The 23,834-nt window shown below is 32.0% G+C and overlaps 1 protein-coding gene across 21 annotated transcripts in view; it reads left to right on the forward strand.

Annotated features, from left to right (window-relative positions):
* LOC111052991 (RNA-binding protein Musashi homolog Rbp6) overlaps positions 1–23,234 on the forward strand; it is a 276,734-nt gene extending 253,500 nt beyond the window's left edge. For 12 of the 21 annotated variants that reach the window (XM_039426065.1, XM_039426063.1, XM_039426064.1 and 9 more), the window contains 3 exons: positions 4,255–4,340; positions 13,851–14,322; positions 15,035–23,234. In XM_039426065.1, the coding sequence (XP_039281999.1) occupies positions 4,318–4,340; positions 13,851–14,322; positions 15,035–15,832 (1,293 nt within the window). In that variant the 5' untranslated portion in view covers positions 4,255–4,317 and the 3' untranslated portion in view covers positions 15,833–23,234. Of the gene's footprint in view, positions 1–4,254; positions 4,341–8,499; positions 8,723–11,131; positions 11,251–12,137; positions 12,448–13,850; positions 14,323–15,034 lie in introns of those variants that run through there. The other 9 variants (XM_039426076.1, XM_039426075.1, XM_022339821.2 and 6 more) reach the window with 5 other exon arrangements.
* The last annotated feature ends 600 nt before the right edge of the window (positions 23,235–23,834 follow it).

Raw genomic sequence — 23,834 nt, forward strand, 5'->3', positions numbered from 1 at the left:
TATAAGGGAGATAATGTTACCATTCTCAATTTTACAACAAAAAAATAATCCATGTGAAATAGATACTATACTGAACCATAGAGAAAAGATACCTAGACCTAGATTATTTGTCTCTGGCTGTACCTACAGGTCAAAGTGACTCAATTAGTACTATATTTTATCTGTAATATATACTATCAATTTTAGTCCAAGCTGATTATATGTAAAGCCAAGATATAGGTAGTGCTTAAATAAATTTTCAAAATTCCTTCAATATTCCGCTTTTCACTTTTACATTGTAGATTTCCTTTTACATAATCGAATTCAGTCCCTAACAATATGTTACTACAGTATTGAGCAGATACCTTTCCAATGCTTCCGTATGACACAATCCCAGAGCTGGCTTGAAAACGGATACAGTAGCAGACCGCCTACCCTTTAGATCGGTTTCGGCAGGGCTTCCTAGCTAAACAGGATTACTGTGAAGCCTCCCTAGTTGTATTTCAAGTTGAAACCCTGTAATAAGTTGTAAGCGCGCTGGGTCTGGTAGCCTTACAACTGTTCAGATCACGTTTACACCTCTTAGGGGTGCTATAGTTAAATTCACTTTACACTCTACAGTCAGCATTTATAAGTAGTAACGTTAATGCCTCCTATTCAACCAATGCTGACAGATTGAAGTGGATCTCCTGTGGTTACGTAAAACGGTTGATAGAGTAACCACTTCCCTTAGAAAACAAAGTTGAATAGCTAAAGGTACACGTTGTTGAGTCAAAGTAGGTGAAACCGGTAGAAGTTAATGTGCCTGACTCTAAGATGTTTGGGGTCGATTTTTTATTAACAAAAAGCATTTCTAACAATTCCATAAACTGTCATAACAACAGGCACATTCCAAAGTAGGTGAAACCAGTAGAAGTTAGTGTGCCTGACTGTTATTTGAGATGTTTGGGGTAGATTTTTTATTTATAAACAGCATTTCCATGAACTGCAATAACAGCAGGCACAATAATTCTAAGTAGGTGAAACCTGTAGAAATTAGTGTCCCTGACTGGTGTTTTAACTGTTTGGAGGTTTGATTCCTGATTTAGAACTGGAATCTATATATAGTCATAACGTAAAATACAATAACTGTACTAACTACCAACTAAAGGCTGATATTGGAACAACTATTCACAAAGAAATATTATTCAGCAATTTTAAACTCAATGATTTGTTAATCAAGATGCTATTTGCTTACCGCATTTCTATTTGAAACTATTAATTTTTCAATCACTCACTTATCTGAAGTCAATTATATGAGTAATCTAAGTAGCCTGATGTATTTTGATGATAAAATAATAAACAGAATAATGATTATTAGTCCCTTTTTCATTCTAGAATTCCCACCCAATTCATTTAGGGTAGTGTAGCAGTTGTGTTCGCACCCGTACATAGATAACGTAACTCCCTACTCTAATCAAAATTACTGTACATAAATATTTTTTCATATACGTCACATCCTGCAACTTATATTATTCGCCCCTCCCCCTGATAGACAAGAAACAGTTAAAATTCTCATTAAAAATGTTATAGGTCATTTTATTTTAGTCTCCTGCAATCACTTCCAAAGCTTTCATTCAACATTCACCCCATGAAAAGCATGAACAAATTGTTGAATTCTCACTAAATTCCATATTTTATGCTTTTTCAAGTCGCTTGCTAGATATGCACAGATAATTTTATTAGATCCTGCAAGTTCCACAACTTTCAAAAGACATTCGCCCCCATGATAGGACCCCAGGCACCTGCTCTAGATTTAACTCTTCTTGGCATTAGGTCAGTATGCAATCGGCTGACTGCATTACTCTGAGAAGACTCTGTACTGGCTTGCTGACAGGTTTAGATATCCAACCTGACATTTGAACACTTAGCTCAGACATGTTGGTCAGTGCATTGACCTATAAACTTTACCCGCATGTACCTAGTTGTGTTTCTTTTATTCTGGTCGTCTAATCAGAAAGTAACACCTTGCCGTACTTGTATGACAGATCCAGGTTGTTTGGTATTAATATTCTATGAGGGATAGCCTTGAGGTTGGAGTTATTTGAATAGTTGGTAGAACTAATAATAAACTCACATTATTTATTTCATTGACCAAATTAATTTATTTAATTAAATAGGCCAATCCTTAAATATTAGTAGTTGAATAGTAAATCGAATCACAATTCAATTAACTTATGGAAACTTCAGTCTGATTACAGTATCAGTTTTCTAACCAGTATGAAAAAGTATTTAATTTTCAACATCTTAAAATACTTAAATTGATATTAACAATTTCTTTATTGATTTTCATTATCATATAATGACATATTAATATTTATATGTGTCTTTTTTAACACCATATCGTATTGGAATGATAGTACAGTACTAGTATTTACACCTTTTTGGTCATTGCTGTTAATAATGTAATATTTTTGTCATGATTAACCCGTTATTCAAGTTGTGGATGATTTCTTATAGTACCTAGGCTATAATATTCTGCTCTAGAGTGATCTAATTGGTTTGAACTCAAACCGAAAAATGATAACTATTATTCCAATCCATACGCCAGTGATTTTTAGAAAAATCTTCTCAACTTAGAAAATAGTCGGCTATTTATATCAATTCATTTAGTTTCACTTTGGTTAAGAGTAAAAATGGTAGTGGATTTATTATAGTTTCCTCTTGGGAAATCAAATATATTATTTTTCAATATTTTTTTATGAAGTAACATTTTTGTCAAGAATCGACTAAAAATTCACAAATATCTGAGTATTATAATAGTTACAAAAATCTATTTTTCCCTCTCATGAAATTAAGAAATCCATAGGGTTTAATTCAAAAATCACTTTTTCTCTGATTCATGAATAAATAAAAATCTGAGCATTATAATAGCTCAAGAATCAACTCTTTTTTTCCACATGAAATTCAAAAATCAATAGGATTCAATTTAAATACAAAATGAAAAATCTTGGCATTACAATATTTCAAAAATCAATTCTCTCTTCCCATCTGAAATTAAGAAATCGATAGGGTTTGTTTTGAAAAATAAATGAAAACTACAGTTTCTATGTTTGTCATTGACTAAGTAGCATGAGTAGGGAGGGAGCTATGACCCTTCTCAGACATTGACTCACTGCGTCCAACATCAGCGCAATTCCGAATGTAACAGAGGGTTGAAAATGATGATTGACATCTCACAAGCTTTTCCATTACTCTATCCATCCTGCGCATGCGCTCCACAGCATTTGGATGTATTGTGGCCCTTTGAATGTGATCCAGTCCCTATGTTCACTTGTCACCTATTCTGAGCGTCGGTCAATAGAGCATGTTCAAGTGTCATGACATTACAATATGTCAGGCTCCATTTCAGTTATATTGTGTACTGTATTACAAGACTAAGTTCGCTCTAGAATATACCTTGATAATATGCACTTCTCTGGACTAGTTTAAAATACTTTCGATATTTGAAAAATACTTAATTTCTATGTAGGTTTTATAATTTATTAATTTCTATAACCTAAGTATTGTAGAGTAGGCTCTCTAATGAAAAAATATAGTTGTAAGTTCTTTCTTGAATACTCCTTTTTAGAATAATATTTCACCTTCAATATTATCTGGAAAATTGAAAAATACCTTGACTTTTGGAATTATGTATCTTCACAGTCCAATAAGGGTTATGATATCATCCTTTGGGAGCTATAAAAATGAAAAAAATCAGACGTTATCGATGAAATAATACTGGATCTACATCAAAATATATTGTAATATTGCATCATAATATATACATTGTAATTATTATAACTAATAGAAAGTAAATACTTCTCATGATATTCAACCCAATCATTTCAATTGAATTAATGGGAAATGCATTTTACTTAATGAATTTTAATAATAAATAGCTAGGCTACTTCAAAATGTTAGCTTATTTGTGTGATTCTGTTATCAAGCTAAGTATCTAGTACCTATCTAGGTGATAGAATGTCCTACAAACTACTGTTATCCTACTTTTATAAAATTACATTTCTTCATTCTCATATAATTGATTTTAACGCTATAGCTATTTATTGCTATATTTATTCCCATTCAACTATAATGCTTTGAATATTTGAAAGCCCGTTTCAACAATTATTTTACCAATTTCAGTTGTACTGATTCAAAATATCTCGCTGTATTTGTCGTAATGTTGATGGTTTTTAGTTATACTGAGAGCATCGTTCACTTTGATTTTGCTTAAAACGACATTTGTACTTGCAGAAATACAACTCGAGCATTTTAAGTTGATCGAAACTTGGATTACTTTGGACCGTTGGATGCAAAATGGCTGTGGCAGCTCCTTGGTAGTAAGTTGTAAACGATTGATTCATAAAAATCTCTAGCAAAACGCATCCCATTCATGTTGCAAGGTCACTGGTCTCTCCATCTTCTTTCAAGACTGCACAATGTACTAACATAGTATCTCTGTCGTATTTCTGTCTCACTTCATCTAGGCCTATTTGTCTGTGCTTATATCTTCTTGGTGTTTTCCTTATCAAGGATCCATTCTACTCGCTTGTCTTTCCCTATCGGGCATGCTAGGTAAATTCGTACAAATTGTTAACCCAGTTGAGATTACCTTTTGAATGGCCCATGTATACCATGATTGTTGCTAGTAACATTATGCCAAAAATCAATTTTGGAAAAATGCCTCTTTAATGGTGGTGGTATCCCATGTTTATTTCTAATACTATATCAAAATATTAGCTTTTCAACTCCAAAAATCCTCAACTACTCGCTTATTACCTTTAAACCCTCTTAAATTATCGTTATGCAAGAAAAACTCACTAGTTTAAAAATTTTGAAATGCCTTTTGTATGGTGATGGTATGCCATTATTCCCAAATACTGAATCATAATAGTAAACTGAAACTATTGAACCATATCAAACACAGTAAACTAAAACTCCTTGAGGTTTCAACCGGCTTACTATTACTATTCACTATACTTCTGGTGAATGAAAGAAATTAACGTTATAATAAACGCATCTAGTAATTACTAGTTATAATAAACTAAATTGATTAATATTGAAATTTATTTTTTGTCTCATTTGAAGCTATTAAACTAATTTATAAACCAAATCATTTAGTGATATAATTCACGATTTATAAAAAATCCTTTTAAATCAGCATCTTCACTTCAAAACTCCTAAACGAAATATTATTTAAGACTCAAGTTCTCAAGTAATGACTAACCTCCATCTATTTCATTGCGAAAAAGTCTTTCTTATTTGAACTTAATTTAAAAAGTAAAATTGAAAAAAAAACTTGATTGAAACTATAGCTTTTTAATTAGGGAAACGATCCCTCGGGTGATGGACCCTTGATTTAACTCACATAATATCTGTGTATGCATGCATTATTCATGTTAGTTAAAACCTGTATTCGAATTAGTTTGAGACAAAATTCGAAACTGTCCTTGGTTATAGATCCTTCAAACTTGTGTCATTGAATAACATCAGCATCAGAAATTTAGTGTAAAATGCCAAACTCAAACTAGACTCACTCCAAAAGCATGCTCGCTGTGTAATAGACTGTGCTCAAATTTGAAACCATGTTTTAATTTTGCTATGGACGTTCTAAAATTTCCCCTTTATTTGAAGTATATGTTCAAATTCATGTCATCCTTTCAACATTATCTCATGACTCATGAAATCGAATTCAAACTCACATCATTGATCGTTGAAAGTTTCCTTGATATCTCAATATTATTTTCTAGAATTGCACCTGTTTTTTGTCCAATTTTTCCTTTATTCGAAGTATTTTTACAAATCTATGTCTTCAAAATCATTAATCAACAAAACAAATTGAATAAAATTTAACGACCAAGTTTAAATTCACATTAGTTGTTGAGAGCTCCTCAAGTACAGTTGAATCAAGTGTCAGGTTATGTACCACTTACATTTAACACTAAACAATGTTATGGTCATGTAGTAACAGAGAGAGAATACGATTTATGGACACTTATCAAAGATTACCTCTCACGATGTCCAGTGATGTCTCAACTACTACCAACACATTGGGGTTTTTTTCTGTAATTTCAAGTTTTCTCAGTTAATTTTAATTAGTGAAAACTGAAAAATATGTTCTGCACTCACTCGTGTGTCGTGTTGAACTATTTCTAGAGGAGCTGTAGAATTGAAGTGATATTTTCAAATGTTTTCTAATACAAAAATACATCAATTTTATTCGAGGATAATGAGTGCTCCGAATCTAAATCATATCCCACAATTTATTATGATTCCATTCGGCAAATCTTTACAAAACCAATAGACTCTAAAAATTTATTAAATAATAACCAATGAAAACTCTTAAGTTTTTAGGGTTTTAATTGAAGTTTTTAAGTAACTTTTTAGGACTAAATTTGACTCTATATTCTCACTGGTATCTAATAGCTCATGAGTGACTGCAGTCAGAGATAATACCACTTGTGATCATAAATCAATAATATCACAGGAATAGTATATTGAATATGGTTTCATAGTGGTTTGGGATCCAACTGAATCTATACGGTAGATGCTCTCATATTTCGTCTATTATCCTCGTACTCGTAGAAGCCAAAGCCAGCCGATGGTCAAGAGGAGTGGCATCTCCCTCTTGACATTATCACTAACTCTCACCAACCAATACTTGACATTTTTATAAATACAGTGAAGAAAAACTAATTTCCCTGTAAGACTCTTTCAAACCTACAAAGGTTGCATAAAAATGATGATTGAGTATTAATGGTTGTTTGATAGTATCTAGAACAGACCGCACTGACCCCAGCTGTTTGACAGCTGCCTAGGGGAACCGGTCGGATCCCAAATCATGGACGGAAATGTTGTCCATGTCCGCTCTATCGGAAGAAAAACCTCTCTATGTTGTCTAGTGGGTGGAAGCGAGACAGATCCCGCCAAACCAGCACCTACTTTATGTATGCTGTTTGCTCCTCTATTTTTCTCCCAGAGCAGTGCTCAATTCAAGGTCAGTAGAAACCTGTTTGACCTTGATCGAGAACCGTTCGCGGGTCGTTCATCTACAGTCATTAAGACCCGTTAGCGCACTGTTTTTAGAACTGCGGCGCAGAATCATTCCTAAAACAAGCTTACTTAAAATGTGTGTTAATGGGTTTGATAATATTGTTCTAAAAAATAACTAGAATCTTCAATCTGTGATAAAAGTTTTTAATAACTTAGCCTACTTGCTTATAGAAAAATAAAAATGATTAGTGGTTGAATTGAACCTAAGTAATGTTAGGTGATTAATTGAAACAGAACTAAGTAAAATGAGGTTTTGTAAGTAGATTGGTCATTTATTTCATAGTATTTGGTAAGATCTTGTAATGTCTTTGTAAGCAAAGACAATAATTTTGAAACAAGACATCAAATAATATGATCATTTATATTGCTTATAATTTAAGAGGATACCGGTAGCCTCCTTAATAATGAAAATCATATAATACTCGTACATTCCTCAAATTATTGCAGTAATAGTGGGCTCTCTAATAGATAATAATTTTTAATCATAATGAATAATTAGTGTTCAATCCCATAAATGTTTTATACTTTTATTAGAGAACTAAGCATTGTGCAGAAAGTAAATAGACCTATCATAAATTCAAGTTATGAAATCAAACATGCCCTATTTGGCTAGGATCGGCATAACGTAGTAGGCCTAACTTATTTATGATTTCTTGATTTCTGGATTGTGTTACAGATTTTTAACTTATCGCTTCAATAACAATTTTTGAGATTGCATTGCAGGTTGAAAAGCTCAGTTGAAAAGGTAATAGACAAAGACAAGTAAATGATAATGTTTTATGCTAAGTATCAATCTGATGTAACCAATATCAATGCTCGGCAGTCACATAATATTACACCAATTAAACACAAGATCCGATACATATTTATATAAATTGAGCAAGTAACAGATTAGTAATAGTTTTTTGTAGTAGGCCTAAATCAAAAATTCGATTTTGTATGAACAATCATTTTATGAATTGCTTTGATATTATATTACCACATGAAGCTTATCCATGTATTTAATTTGTCAGAATACTCCTTTACTATCTTGTAATTATCAAAACTATTTATTGCGATTAAATATGATTTAAATATCTAACAGGGACAAAATATTTAGATATAAAACAAAACTTGCACTATTAGAATTTAGAGGTTATGTTACTCAGTCACTCTTTCTGTTATTGATTTTGATTTCCAGCTGATCATTTCATTTGTTCGCTCATAGATGGCGTCTATTATACTTTTGACTTTTTCATGTAGCGCCAGATATTTAAATGTTTCAAAGAAAAATCGAATTTTATAATTTACTGTTGATAAAGTTTTGTAAAAATAATTTTAAATGGTGAAATTTTATCACATATTTCAATTTTTTCATAAGCTATTATATTTTTGACCCTCTGGTCAGTATGTTCTTCCGTTTTTTCCAACAATGTTTATTTGTTGCAAAAAACAATCTATTGATTTACTTTCATCTATGGTTTGAAGAACGTGTTGAAGTTTGAAATACCAGTGGATGCAAATAATTGTTTATTGGTTGATAATTTAAAATAGTATATTTCATTTTTACGACTAATTCTACTTCAATAATATATTTCTCAATACGGTACTTTATTGAATTATTATTCAGTTCGAGATTTTTCAGCAAATTTTGATAAATCAGACCTACAATGAAGTTAGAGAAACACAGGTTAGTCTCATGTTAATATCATCAATTTCAAATTTCAGTTCAACTTACCATCTTTTACAGTAGCCCACTGTAGTTGATTTTAATTCATTTTTTTACCTAATTTAGACTTTTTAAAGCAACAAATTAATATTAATATACATTATTGTATAGAGAAATCAACTTACATTAATCTGGTTGATAACATTTTATCAAGTTACTGTCTGCAATGTGCTTGAAGGAAATTTATTATTGCAATGTCTATCAATTCATTAATTTTGCTTTACTACAGTAACTGTATAAGCTACGGAATCCAGCATTGAAACTTACATAATATCAATAGAGGAGGTCAATACGAGTTTGAAGAAATATTACATTGTTGACGATTTTGAAGAATTAACTAAACGAACATGGCAGGAAGATGAAATTTTAATTTTTAATTCATTTTTGGTCGCCTCAATAGACTTTTTATCTATGCTTAGTAGTTAGTAGGTAACCCTGATCCGCAAGAGTCTAATAAAAAACTTGACACTATAAACATGGTCTATTAAAATATTGAAGTATTTGAAATAGGCCTATAATCCTCGTTAAATAATTAATCTCTACGCAAAATTGCAATCTAATCAGTCCAGTAGTTTAGACGTAATTTATTTATTTTATTTATTTATCTACAATGCAAATTACACTAATGTAATAACATTGGAAGATTGAATAATAAGGTTGTCCTTGTGCTATTTTTCTTCCAAATTTATAGGTGACAAAGTCCAAAAGATAAGGTTAGAGTTTCATGTGTACAATTTTTTTTTTATAAAACTTTAGTCCAAAATAAGCATGAAAACTATAAATTTTGAATTTAGATGGCTTGAATTGATAAATTGATTAGAAATACTCCACTCAATTAACATTCTTGTAACGAATAATATTTGTAATGATGCCTCATTCGTGAATTAACTATCTCTTACGTGTATAAGCCAATTCTTTCCTTTAAATTATTATATTTAAGATATTTTATAAAAATCTCTCCACATTTTTATATAATATGGTAGGCTATGTTATTGATTGAATAGGATAAATATAATCTCAAGCTGTCAGTAAAGCCAGAGTAGCCTATATTGTGTTCGATTGGTAATTGTTTAGAATTATTTGGATCAAAACCTTATAGCCTAATGTCAGTATTTTTAGCAATCTCTATTCAAAAACTGCTGTTGAAAGAGACCTGACGTTTTGTGTACTTTGAACCTGAAATGGTTATGACTAGGCAGACAAGGGTTGTGTGTTGCTGACTAAGCTGGAAAAGTTTATATTCAAGGGCACTTAGCCTATTACCTTCCTGCAAGATAAGGGACTCCTACCTTCTATCCGATGCTGGCTAGATGATCCTCTAAACACTATAAAGCAATCAATATTCTTAGTAGCTTAATTCACTTTGTTCCTTGTACATGAAAAATATTTTTGCTTCCATTTTTTTCAATTCAATACCCTATAAAGCTCTGTCCTTTTTGGAAGTGTTATAGTTACTTTTCACTCCCAAGTTTTCTAAGTAAAAAATATAATATTATTCATTTTTTAACAAATATGTTTTTCCCGTTAATGTTAGTGCATCACATTACTACTGCTAGTTCTGCTACATGTTTAATTATTTCTTGAACATTAATAATTGCGTACTTAATCAAAACTCAACCAATAAATATGATGATCAATGCACAGAAAGTGTTATATTTATTTCTAGTATTTTACATTCAAAACTAATTGAAACTTTAATATAGCCAATAAGAAATAAATGAAACACATACTTACTTGATAGTAAGTATACTGTTAATCAAAAAACTTTAATAAATAAAGTACACAAATCATGTTTACTACTATTCTAAGCTAAAAAATCAATTCCAATTTTATTACTAAACATTTTTCTGTCACAAATAATAAACATAATCTAATAATAAAATTCAAATAGATGCTATGATAAACCAATCCAATGAATTTTATTCGATTACTTCTTTTAGTGGAAAGTACTTGCAACGTTTCAAAGATTACTTCAAACTATTAAATTACTTCGATGAACAAATACTCGAACATTAGTTTTCATGCTCATCATTATAATAATAAATTGCTTATTTATACAATCTTGAGATTCACTTTTTTTATCTTTATTGTTTGTAGCGCGTAAATCAATTATATAAGGCTTATATATAAAATATATAAGGCTTTTAATTTCAATTTAATAAATTGTGTTTTAGACTCTTAAAATTTTAAATCAATGATAATATTGATTATGTTCTAAAGTCTTTCTTATTCATGTATTTTTAATTAAATGTGTATAATAATATTAATGTCTCCTTTATATTTGTAATCATAGTCATCACATTGTTTTCGACTTTTCAATTAAATTTTTAACAATTTAAATCAGAATAAAACTTTGTATTTCCATAACAGAAACTCTATGCTGGCTCTTGGGAACAAAAATGTGACCAGTTTAGTTTCTAGCATGATAATCATGCGGTTTCAATCAAGTTCTTTCTTCAAACTATCAGTAAGGGTTTTCAGCTCTGAAGGTAAAAAATCTCACAGCTCAACACATTAGTGAATTTGGGTTAGAATTCTGGAATTCGAGTATTGTCCCAATTGTTTTGTAATTTTCCAAGTCTTCTATATTAGTGAATTTTACCATTCAATTTTGTTCATCATACTACTTATAAATACTTGCTGTAGGGCTGTAGCAGTTTAAAGTAATTTTTTTATAAATTTGATGTAGCGGTTCTATAACAAATTATGATCCTTTATGTCTTCAGTTTATTGATGTAAATTTACCAATTACATAGTAGGTCAAGTAGGTTCTAGCAAAAAATTTAATCCTTCATTTTTTACAGTTATAATGTCTTGATTCGTGCTTATTCGTTCTTACGCAGATTGTGTATGTAATGATTTTCTTTTCTGGAAAATTGTTTAATATTTTGTTATCCAACTGCTAAATAATAACATATTCATTCATATATGTATCCTAGAGAGAGGCAATATAAGTAAACTATTGTGTATTTAGTCAGTGAATTGTAAAATTTGAAAATTTTATCAATATTACAGTATTTTACAATGGAATGAAGTCATAATAATTACATGCAAGTAGATAAATAGAACATTGAATGATTTATAAATGTGTTTTGTGATGTGGATGTAAACTATGTTGAACAATACTAATTGAATATTAGGTATTTTAGTATAAACTGTACTATTTGTATTTATCATATTATTTTCAATTAAAAGTATGCAGAACTCTTAGATTAGTTTAATAAAATTACAATATTCATAATCTCTTTGATAAATGATAATATAGCATTACTAGATAGAAACATTTATTTCAGAATTGATGATTTGATAATGGATCAAGATTATCTCTTTATTATCTGAGAGAATAAATGACAGATGAGAATAACAAGTCTGTTTTAGTCTTAGCGATATTGTAATCACAGTCAATAATATTCTGCAGGACACAATTGGTTCATCATAGAAGAACAGTTTTTGTATGTTCCAGTAGTGTAACAAATTCTTCAACATATTTACATATTGATTCTTCACTTGCGACTTTAATATTACTGTCAGTGGTTTGTTTAATAACATGCTTTGTTACTATTTCAATAATATTATATACATATTCCATTTCTATCCAATCAAATAAGTAGATATATTGTCCTCTGAATAAGAAGAAAAAGTTGTCAAATTTTCTACAGATCTCAAATATATCAATCAATAATAAGGTAATATTCTTACAAAGCTATTAATTGGTTAATGTATTAAATTTTCTTGTTGAAAATTGGACTTCATACTTTGGTTACTTATTGTTTTAGATAGATATTTCCTATAAATACAATAATTTTGATTGTATATTTCTTAGCAATTGTGATTTTACAGACTTGCTTTTGATAACAGTATTCACAAATTTTTCTACACTATTCTACTAAACCATTTACAATCAATCAAAATTATGATACCTTCTAGTCTTAAAACTGCTTACATTGTATGTGGTTCTCTTGGGTGATGTTTTTAGTTTTAATTATCGTTATTTAAAATAAAATATTTTCAACAATTCAGACTTAGATCTAGTTGAAGTTTGAAGTTCTCAGCAGTTGGTGAAGGTGGTGCTTACTTCAAATTGTAGATTTTGCAACAATATCCATGGGCATGTCCTGATACAGCAGTAAGCTATGTAAAGTACTGCTGTGACAGGACAATATCACAGATTTGCGCTTTATATTCTTCTTTCTTCTTCCCTGCATCCATTCTTGTCCAAGACATGGGCTGGCTGACATTTTCTGAAACAATAGCTTTCAAATTATCAGATTGCACATTGGGTGTTGGTCTATAGTATTTACTATTGGTCTATCAATTTGTTTAATTGAAAGAAAACTGTTGATTTCACTAGAAAAGATAATTTTATCTCAACTGGTAATGATGCTATTATTATGCACATAAGTAAAAAGTAAATATTTTGACTAGAATCGACAGTCCTCATTTCTTACTTGCAGAATTATTGCCAAAGCATATCTACAATAAATGAATTGTTTATAATTGACTCTTGAAATTTCACTTTACAAATAAATTGTATTCTACTTTCTGTGTATTATTCAATTTATGTTCAACCCTCAAAAATGGGTTCGTGTGTAATATATCCTACATGAAAATTACAAACAGTACACATTCAATAAACAAAGTTCTACTGAGTCTAAAAAATTCCAAACATTATTAAACTATTCATGAGAGAAAAATCGAATAAATCATGTCACACAAATTTTACAGTTGAATGAAATAAATTCTACAAACAGTGCAAATTAATAAAAAAATTCTATCAAATTACAAAATCTGAAGCCTTATTCATTGAATATTTCCAACAAAGAATTCAAGTCAAGCGCAATTTTATTTATCACCGAGCAGCCAAACACTGGAATTATTGAAATGATTGGTTCTTGTCTTTAGGTAACTAATCATTCTTGGGTTGAGTTTGTTCTGTCTGTAAATTTTCAAAGTGATACATTTCTAGTAGAATTGATCGTGCTCATTTTTTATTGATGTAATATGTTGTATAATGGTTGTAGTTTCAAGTGTATGTTGACTTGTAAATTTGTGTTACTTGATTTTAATTGATGTGGTGTTACGGTTGCAGTTTGGGCATGGAAACGATGGCTCCACCTTTGGGCGAACACCACGACGCCTACAATAGTATGCTGGGCATGAACGGCGCCCTGATGATGCCGCACCTGAACGGCGTCAATGCGGCGGCCTCGTCGGCTGCGGCTGCGGCAGCTGCAGCGGCTGCGGCTGTCAAGCAACAACAGCAGCAGGCTGCGGCGGCAGTCCAACAAGTGAATGGCTCGGCGGCGTCGACTGCTGCTGCCAACTCGGCGGCGCAGACTGTGGCGTCCAACGCTGCAGCCGCCACTCAGCCGCAGCCGCAGACGCAGCAGCCGCAACAGTCGTCTTCGGGCCGATCCACGCCCAACAGCAGCGACCCAGCCGCTGCCAAGCTGTTTGTCGGCGGACTCAGCTGGCAGACATCCTCTGAGAAGCTGAGACAGTATTTCGGCATGTTTGGCAGCGTCACCGATGTCCTCATCATGAAGGATCCCATCACTCAGGTACTATCCAACTCCCAATGCGCTAAATAACTGTAGTTTAAACAATAACCATTGAGGAGTTAATTGGGGTACTAACCACTTCTCATTTTATCAATTATTCTAAATAATTGTTTTTAAGTAGTTCAAGCAATAACCTTTGATGAATAATTAATAGCTGTTAATTGGATGTTCGTGTAGCTCAATTAGTTATTAACAATATTTAGATCTTGTTGGAATCAAGGTGTTTATTTAAAACTAATGTCAATTTTAATAATAGGAAAATTAACTCCTTGTGCAGAGTTGATGTGAGATATGTTCGTTTTGGATGTTGGATTGATAAATAATGCTTTGAGATGCAGAAACTTTCCAGTAATACTTTTTTGAATGTATATTATCAGTGATTAAAACAGAGTATAGATTTTATTAGGAACGGTTGATGTGTAGTTGGGTCTAGTTTTTCACTGGAACTGAGCTCCAATAATGCTGTTTGGACCTTCTGCAATGTATAATGCTGTTTAAAATTATGTTGTTTTTCATTATTTTTAAAAATTTCATATTTCTTGGATAGAAGTTGATGTGTTGAATGTCGTGAATTAATTTTCGTTGTACTACTAACATGATATTATTAGTTTTGGGATCAGTTTTAATCAATGTGGGATGTATTAGTAGGTGTTGTGCTTTGTGTAATAATGCTTGTAGGTAGTAATTAGATTGTTTGGGTTGTATTTTACAGAGAAGCCGCGGATTCGGATTCATCACGTTCTCAGACCCGGAAACTGTGGAGAAAGTACTCAAAGTGCCTATCCACACACTTGACGGCAAGAAGATCGACCCAAAACACGCGACACCCAAGAATCGGCCGAAGCTCACCAACAGAACCAAGAAGATCTTTGTGGGAGGGGTGAGCCAGGACACATCGTCGGAGGAGGTGAAAGCTTACTTTGGACAGTTCGGCAAGGTGGAGGAGACGGTAATGCTGATGGACCAGCAGACAAAACGTCACCGCGGCTTTGGGTTCGTGACATTCGAGAGCGAGGATGTGGTCGATCGCATCTGCGAAATCCACTTCCACACGATCAAGAACAAGAAGGTGGAATGCAAGAAGGCGCAGCCCAAAGAGGCGGTGCAGAGCGGTCTGCTTCTGAGCAAGCGGGTGATGATGGGAGTGGGCCCACTGAGAATGGCCGCCCCTGCGTCTGTGGCCCCCGTAGTGGCCGCCCAGGCCCAGGCCCAGGCCCAGGTGCAGGCCGTGGTTGCGGCCCAGAACGCTGCCCAGAGTGCCGCTTACGGCAAACTGCTGAGTGGATGCGGCTACCCGGGTCTCGGCTACCGCTATGCTCCCTACCCGGTCACCGCTCCCCCCACCCCTGCTCCGCCTGCTCCCCCCGCTGCCCCCACCCTGCAGACCCTGGCCCCCCTCACTACCACGGCCACCAACCCCTACCAGGGCTACAACCTCACCAATGTTGACATGTCTAGCTTCCAGGGTGTCGACTGGAGCTCCATGTACGGCATGGGCATGTACGTTTGAAGCCCCACCACCCAGTATCCAAATATTTTGAGCAAAACTTGTGATGATTAATACATAAGAGTGAGTCAGTCACCTTCACTTACTATCACACATCTAGTGGTTGTTGGCTACTACTACTAATCTATCTCAATCTCAATTTTACGGATACTACTAATAACCAACCAACTTGAGTTGTTGATAGTTGTTTACAAACTATCTGTTGCGGTCTTTGACTACCGCTTTGCTCACTAAGATTTACATTGTAAATGAGACACACAAAAAGAGAATGAAATGTTGCAAAAACAATTTACACCGTGAAATCTAATTTTTTTCTAAGCAATAACTTGCAATAAATAAGATACTACTATGACTATTTCTACTACTATCTAATTGCTCTAATCTAACTGGCTCTTGTTCAGTATTATTATTGAATTAGCCTGTGCGCCAATTTCAATCTTCCGACGAATCGGGTAAATTTATATAATGTAGTATTATGCGGAAATATTGTATACAGAGAATTTCATCAAAATATTGTTGTTACTTTGGTGACCGATTTGTTAGTGTCGCTCATTAATTACAGCGAATGAACAGTGCCATATATATTTATATATATATCCAATATATAACATATATAAAACTAATTGTAAATACACAGTAAATAATCTGTAAATTTCGTCATCATTTTTGAATCCACCAACAAAAGAGGTGAATCTTTTCCTTTGAGAAGAACTAACTCATTTTGAAACTTTCATTTTCTTTTATATGTGACAGGTGTTGATACAATATTTCGTTCAAAATTCGGTCTGATCTCAGTGTGATAGGAGAATCGACTAATTCGGTTAGTCGGTCGGTAATATCGCATAATGATTTGTTTATACTTTGGACTGTCGTATTATATTTAGCTGGATATCAGAGTTTGTTACAATGCATCACACAGTTGTGTGGAGATCTTGAATATCTAGTCAGTTTCATTTCAATTGTTGATGTTCCGTGTTAGTTGTAAGTTATTGTGTATTATTTCGTTTACTATTCTTTATGATGACTGCTGTTCTTATTCCTAGTACGATCGATAAGCGAGTATTCAATGCTGAGAAGCAAGTAATTTCTTCGATCTATCGATAAGTCTAAATTATTATTTTCATAAGTGATGTTCCTGTATTATATAATTTATTACACTCGGTATATTGTCAAGTTGATTGTGAATACTGTCATGAATCAAGGTGTTTAGTAGCAAAGTGAAGCACTTATCAACATTCCATTACCACAAGACTAACAAATAATAAAACAGTTTGATTTCAAAATAAAACAGTCGCATCTGTTTAACTGACAACTTTTAATTTTATTTCCAACTTTGTTCAAGAAGTCGTCTAAACAATTGTTGATTATAACTTCGAGTGGACCAAATTTTCTTTCTTCCTATAAAATTGATCAGAAATCTCTTTGTTCCAATCCACTCAATCCAATGACTTAATCCACTTTTCAGAAATATTCAGTATCTCCTCTCATTTTCGTGGGCGCATTATAAGAAATATTTTGTTTCAAAAATATTCTGTAATACATTCAATAACCATGTTATTATTTTCCTCCTTATCATGAGAGTGCTTCACCCTCCAAAAGAAAGAAATGTATATTTTGGTTCGAAGAAGAATGTTAATTTGTAGTTTTTGATTATATTCATTTTTATATTAATGTAAATTATGATACTGTAGTGGTTTTTGTAAAGATTTGTGTATACTAGTAGGAACTATTAAATTTTAGTGACTGAGGCAACGTTAATAGTAATAATTGAAAAATTTGTTAGTCGACTCTGAGCATTCTGAAGTGTTCTCTTTCTCTCTCTATTTACAATATTAATTTAATCTATAGAAATTGCATTTTCAATCGAACAATTTTGTTTATTGAAATTTGTTTCATCAGGATCTTATTATACTTCAGAAATTGCCAGAGATATTACAATTAGTGAAAGGAAATTGTGATTTCTTTTAATTCTAGAAATTCATCATTGAATTGTCATCTTCAAAGTTGCATCTCTTGTTTCGAAAAGCTCTTTATCACTGAATACATAAAAATATTATAATGAAAATAACTTAGTATTATTGTTAAATGGATTTAAGAGGGATTCCTCGTAATTTGTATTTGAATGGAAAGTAATTACTAATTGTTGTATTTATTGGGAACGAAATAATTGAATAGTTTTCAAAAATGCATTCAAACAAGAGATGTAAATGCTTGAAAATTGAAATGTTTCATTTTGTATTTGGTATTAGTTGCGGATGTAACTTGTAATTTAATTTTATTTTTAGATTATTGTCTGTGTTGATGAATGCCCAATTCTAGTGATCACTTTTTCCTTTTGCCTGTGACAATATAATGTGGAAGCAATAAGTGTATTAAGAAAATCAAAGATGAACCCTCTATTTTTGTATTCTATGATGCATTGACAAAATACTAATAAAAAAAGAACATTTTGTATTTTGTTTTGGTTATAGAACATACATATAACTACTAACTTTCGAGTATTTAAAATTAATATTGATACAGTGAGATTGAAGTGAGGGATTTAATGACAGATGGAGTGACTCAGTCGGGTGCCGACTCAGTCCGATTGCCGAAATACAAAGCATCGTTATGATAATATTAGTAATCTGTTGAAAGTGTTTATATCTAGATATGGAATTGTATATCTATATCGACGCTGCGACTCCATGACAAACATGATGTTATATACATATATATATATTAACGTACAGTAATATATTTGATGCTCCATATCCATTTTGATCCTCTTCAGTTATAGGAAAGAACTTTGAAATCTAAAATACTTAGAGACAACTGAGACATTTTTAGTTGCAGTTGCTGTTCTATTCGTTGTTTGGTGGTTTGTCTTAATCCTGATAAATACACATATTTTGAACTAGTTTATTTTAGTGTTAGATGTTTTTGTAGTGTCTGTGTGTAGTTGTAGTAGTTTAACTACGGCGCTATGCCGAACCATGCACTGTAGATGAGCAGTTTCTTGAATAAAGTAGTCTTATATAGTAGAAAAATGCTGTTGCTTGATGGTACTTTATATTTATTACATAATAATTAATATATAATCATTCCTCAACTTGGTAATTTATTTGCTTGGATGGCCTTGGGATGAACTGTCAGCTTTCCATTAACACATTTATACATATTTCAAATGTGGGAGAGTCTTCATGCTTTTGAGTATTATTATTATTATTATTTACAGAGAAAACAGTCGTGTTTTCAACCTGCTTTAAGTGATCAATTTCTCACTGCACGGTGTTGTCTGTGGGCTTACTAGATATTAGCAAACGGTGGGTTTCGTTAGTTTCCACTTAGATATATATTATTTATTGACGATTTTAACCAATCAATTTTTCTCTCTTAGCTTATGAATGTCCTCTCTTCCATCAATGAGTATTTTCCTCTTTGCAGCGTACAACCAAGTGACCAGTAGGGCCAAATTTTCAACTCCACTCATAAATGTTGCTAATTTTTCTGTAGATATTCCATTCTAACAGAGCTAATTATGACATTTTTGCTTTCCATTAAGAAATTGAATGTTCAAGTAATTATTGCATGTTAGGGCAAGTTTTTATACGTAGTATAACCACACACACACACACCATGAGAACTCATAACTGAAAATCATCCAACATTCAAAACAGGCTTCCAATGCTGAGGAAAGTAAGCTTCTTCGATAACAACTACTCTCTCCTCCCATATTCTCTCAAACAGAACATTGATGTTCAATGTTATCAGACATCATATCGTTTTATTTCACATGAAATCTATAATTTTTATCATGTTTGGTGTCCACACTTTATCATAGTTGACAGACTTGTTTATGTTAGTTTCAACTTACACTTTTTGTAGCATATCAACGACAATCGGATGTTATAAACTTCTATTGTTTTAAGATTTGGATCTTTTTTTTAAAGATAAATTGCAGATTGAAGTATTTCACAGGCCAACACTTGGACAAGACTTTCCCAATACCATCTCTGGCCATATTAGAAACGTTATGTTTTTACACATTGTAGAAATGCTTTGAACCACGGTGTTTTCTTCTCTTTTTAGTGTGTGATAATGTAATAATTTGCTATTGTGTTTATCTAGTCCGACATTTCTAGATGTTAGCGCTACCGTACCATATCCTCCCCAAATTTTGTAGTATTATTTAGAATCAATATTGAATAGTTCAGTCCCGGTGATACTTTTGCTAAATTTTTCGCCCCTTTAAACAAGACTTTAATAATATTGTCTTGCATGATGAGTCTGTCATATATATATGTCACTGTGTAGCTTTCAAATATTAACAAAATCAACTAGTTTATTGAATAATTATTAATTATGGTATCACTCTGTGGAAGATGGTGTATTAATTATTGCATGATATATAGTCTCAGATCATCTCTATTCGGCTTTTAAAAAACTAACATCATGAATAATCATTGTTCTTTCCCACTGTTTTTTAATTGGCAATATTATCCTACAAGATAACTATCTGAACTTTTTAACAAGATTTTGAAAATCAATACACCCCGCTTATTAATCCCTAAATAGGCTACTAGATTATTATAGTGGTAAGCATGACACCTGTTGTTAAATCTAGTAAGCCCCAACTGATTGATAATACGACTATGTTCTCAATCACTGCAAACAACGAAGGATTGGTTTTAACCATGGAGCGTCATCTAGATATAAGAGATTCGAGATTTATTCGATAACTGAGATATCGAATAAGGAAGGAGCAGCTTGGAGCAGATTTACAATTCAAAATCGATACACTTTGTCTTGGTGCAAAGCTGTCAACTATTTCTCATGGAAATTTTGGGACATTAATCGCACTCATGTGATTAATATATTTCTTCCCCTTGTAGGGATGAAAACAATTTACTCATTTTATGATAATGAAGTGACTTCTAACTGGAATACTTCAACTTCGTACAGAAATATGGGTATCATGCGATTTTTCAAAACAATATTCACTACCAAGATATAATCTCATGGTGAAACATTTTGATCCTAACGACTTGGATCAATCTATTATGCATATTGCTTCATTTTTCTTTAGTTTGATCCAAATCTTTTGGGTCAAACTAAAGAGCTACAGCTTGATGGTGATTGTTGGAGAGAGGCTTTCTTCTTTGAAGATAAATGAAGGAAGGATTTACTGATCTTCGAAGGAGAAATATTTACTAGATCAATCCTGATCTAAAATGCTGCTGAATTCGTTATCATTTTTAATTTGAGTATTTTAATTGATGGCTCTATCAATCTATAACTGGATTAAGGCAAAACGAATATTCAAATTAAAAATGAAAAATTAATCTAATCCTCCATACTTATACAGATTTCTTCTGTGCTATTTCCCTAAAAGATTCTTGATGACTAGGACTTCTTAGGGAAATTAAAATGAGAGAACAGTTCAGAATATTTCAACATAATGGATTTTCACCCACCCTATATTGTTAAATAAGAGAGTAGAATGATTAATTGAAGATTCAATCATTGAGGAAAATATCCAAGATAATATCAAATTGGCTGAACTATATTTTCATCAAGACGGTCTACTTAAAGAAACATATGCTATATATAGAGACAAAAAACTTAATGGATTAGTTGACAATTTGATTGATTATGACTACTGATTGGCAATGTGAAATTTCCGTGATGCTGGTTGACAATTATTATCGCTGGCTATACCGTATGGTATGAGTTTCTGATACATGATCTCTTGAATTGACTATTATATTGATAGCCTATCTGTACAGTAATTTTACCGTAGGCGTCAGAAGTAATTTAAGATGTACAGTTGTAAATAGTAGAAAACACCTAATCCCTTCCTATCAAGTAGTATGTCATGTTTTATTTTCATCTCTTACTTTCAAATTTCTATTACGTTGAATTTTTAACTATATTTTTGTTACCATTTTGATAGTCATTTTTGTTTCCACCTATAGTATCTGCACTAGAGAATTGAGTCAAAGACAATAATAGTCTACTTGAATACTGCCACAAATGTACCGTACCGCGATTTATCTATTTTTCAGTTATTTTCATCTTCATCATTACATTTTTAGGAATTCATTAATTTTTCACAGAAGAGTTACATACTTCATAAATGGTCAATTTACGTTGCATGTCAATTACTGTATTATCTTAGGGAACAAGATTTTTAGGACGTTACAAAGTTCCACAACCAGAAGATTCTACACCCTTCATTTTTCAAAGTATGAATGTTGGGAATGTTTGTGATCAGATTTTGTAGAATTCTATCCATGGGTTGTAAGGCTGTGAGCTAGGTTTTTCATCTTATGATATTAATATTTTTGTTTTTACGAAGCTAGCTTGTTTCCTAATAATTATTATATTATTATCTTCTACTATTACTAACAATCTTGATGTCGGCTATGCATGTAAGTACCGTACTCCCCCCCTCCCTCACCTATAGATCCCCTTGATCCATTTGTACCTGGTGTTATGTGATATAATTATATATTTCCTCTAAACAATATATTTACCCGGTGAGCAATAACTAAAACATTTTCAAAAATAGTTTTGTGTAATTAGGGTTTTTACATTGCGTATAGTAGTCGAGTCTTACTAACCAGTAGGTAGTATATTTGTAGTAGGTAGTACTAATAATTGCTGAATGTCGTATATATGCGCAGTGAAGCTAGTAATCCAAATTTTTAGAAAATTTCAAATTTTGTGACCCAAACTTCCCTAGTCATTTTCTTCTATTAATTTATCAGATCATTCAGTGAATTGTCTATGTTCATAGGTGATCTGTGAATAATACATCTTGAACTGTGATGTTTTATGTAAATTATCTTCAATAATCTAGCCTTAATTCCTCAAGTGTTCTTCGTACTAAAACGTCTTCCTCTAGAACGATACCTAAACGATCAAACTTGATGTGATTGGATGGCAACGATTTCTCTGTAATATTTTATGCCTAATCAGCAGCGTAGATGAAAGTATGTGATGAAAAAGCAATATATACAAATTGATTAACGAATGTATAGATTCTGAAGACAAATTATACTCGTATTTTAAGAAGGAGTTTATCAACAGTTTATTATCTTCGTCTAAAATATTAGCTTATGCGAGTTTCAATGATGAATTATGTAATACACACGAATCAAACATTAAAAATATCCTTTGAACTGAGACAACTAGACATTTTTGTTCCATTCTTATATATAAAGATTTTATTTTGTTGAAAGGCAACTAATTCTGCGTCAAACTTATAGATTTTTGTAATTTAGGTTTAGAGAAGATGAAGAAAGACTTTCAGTTATTTATAGTGATCCACCATATTATTATTGTGGACAACTTGTAAAAAAACGGGAAATCGAGTATTTAATTTTTTAATGTGTTGATAAATAAAAAATATTTCTAATAATTTATTGATGTTTTCAATTTCTGGTCAAATCACTGTGCCCCCAGTAGCTAGTTGATAGCTAGTTCTAAAAACGGATTGATAACCTTGTATATAATGACAAAATAAAGTTTCTTATATTTATATACAATATCGGAAGTATTAATTTTTGGCGATTTAAGAAATTCAATGAAATATAATGATCAGGAGATAGATTGTGTCTGTATAGGGTATACAAGTGGAGGAGTTACAACTAGGCTAAATAATCAACAACTATTGAAGGTTTTTTGTAAAAATTTGAGAAATTAGAAATTTTTTGCAGTTTCAAGTGGGATTTCAAGAAATTCCTTTTAGAAAATTAAGCAAAGAGTTTGATATGTATATGCCCGTTTATGATTAACCAGCGATTGAAAAAAATGTTTATAACAGTGGTACGACTATTTTTCAGTTTGTATAATTGTTATAATAACTGAAAAATATCCATATATGTTTTTCATATGAAATAATATCATAATAATGGTGTTCTTCAATTTTATATCCATTTATTAAATTAATATGATGGAGAGTTCTCAATTCATGAAGCATTGAAGAATATTTCCATAATAGCCTATTGAAATCATTATA

This window comes from Nilaparvata lugens, chromosome 4 (assembly GCF_014356525.2).
Source record: "Nilaparvata lugens isolate BPH chromosome 4, ASM1435652v1, whole genome shotgun sequence".
NCBI lineage: Eukaryota > Metazoa > Arthropoda > Insecta > Hemiptera > Delphacidae > Nilaparvata > Nilaparvata lugens.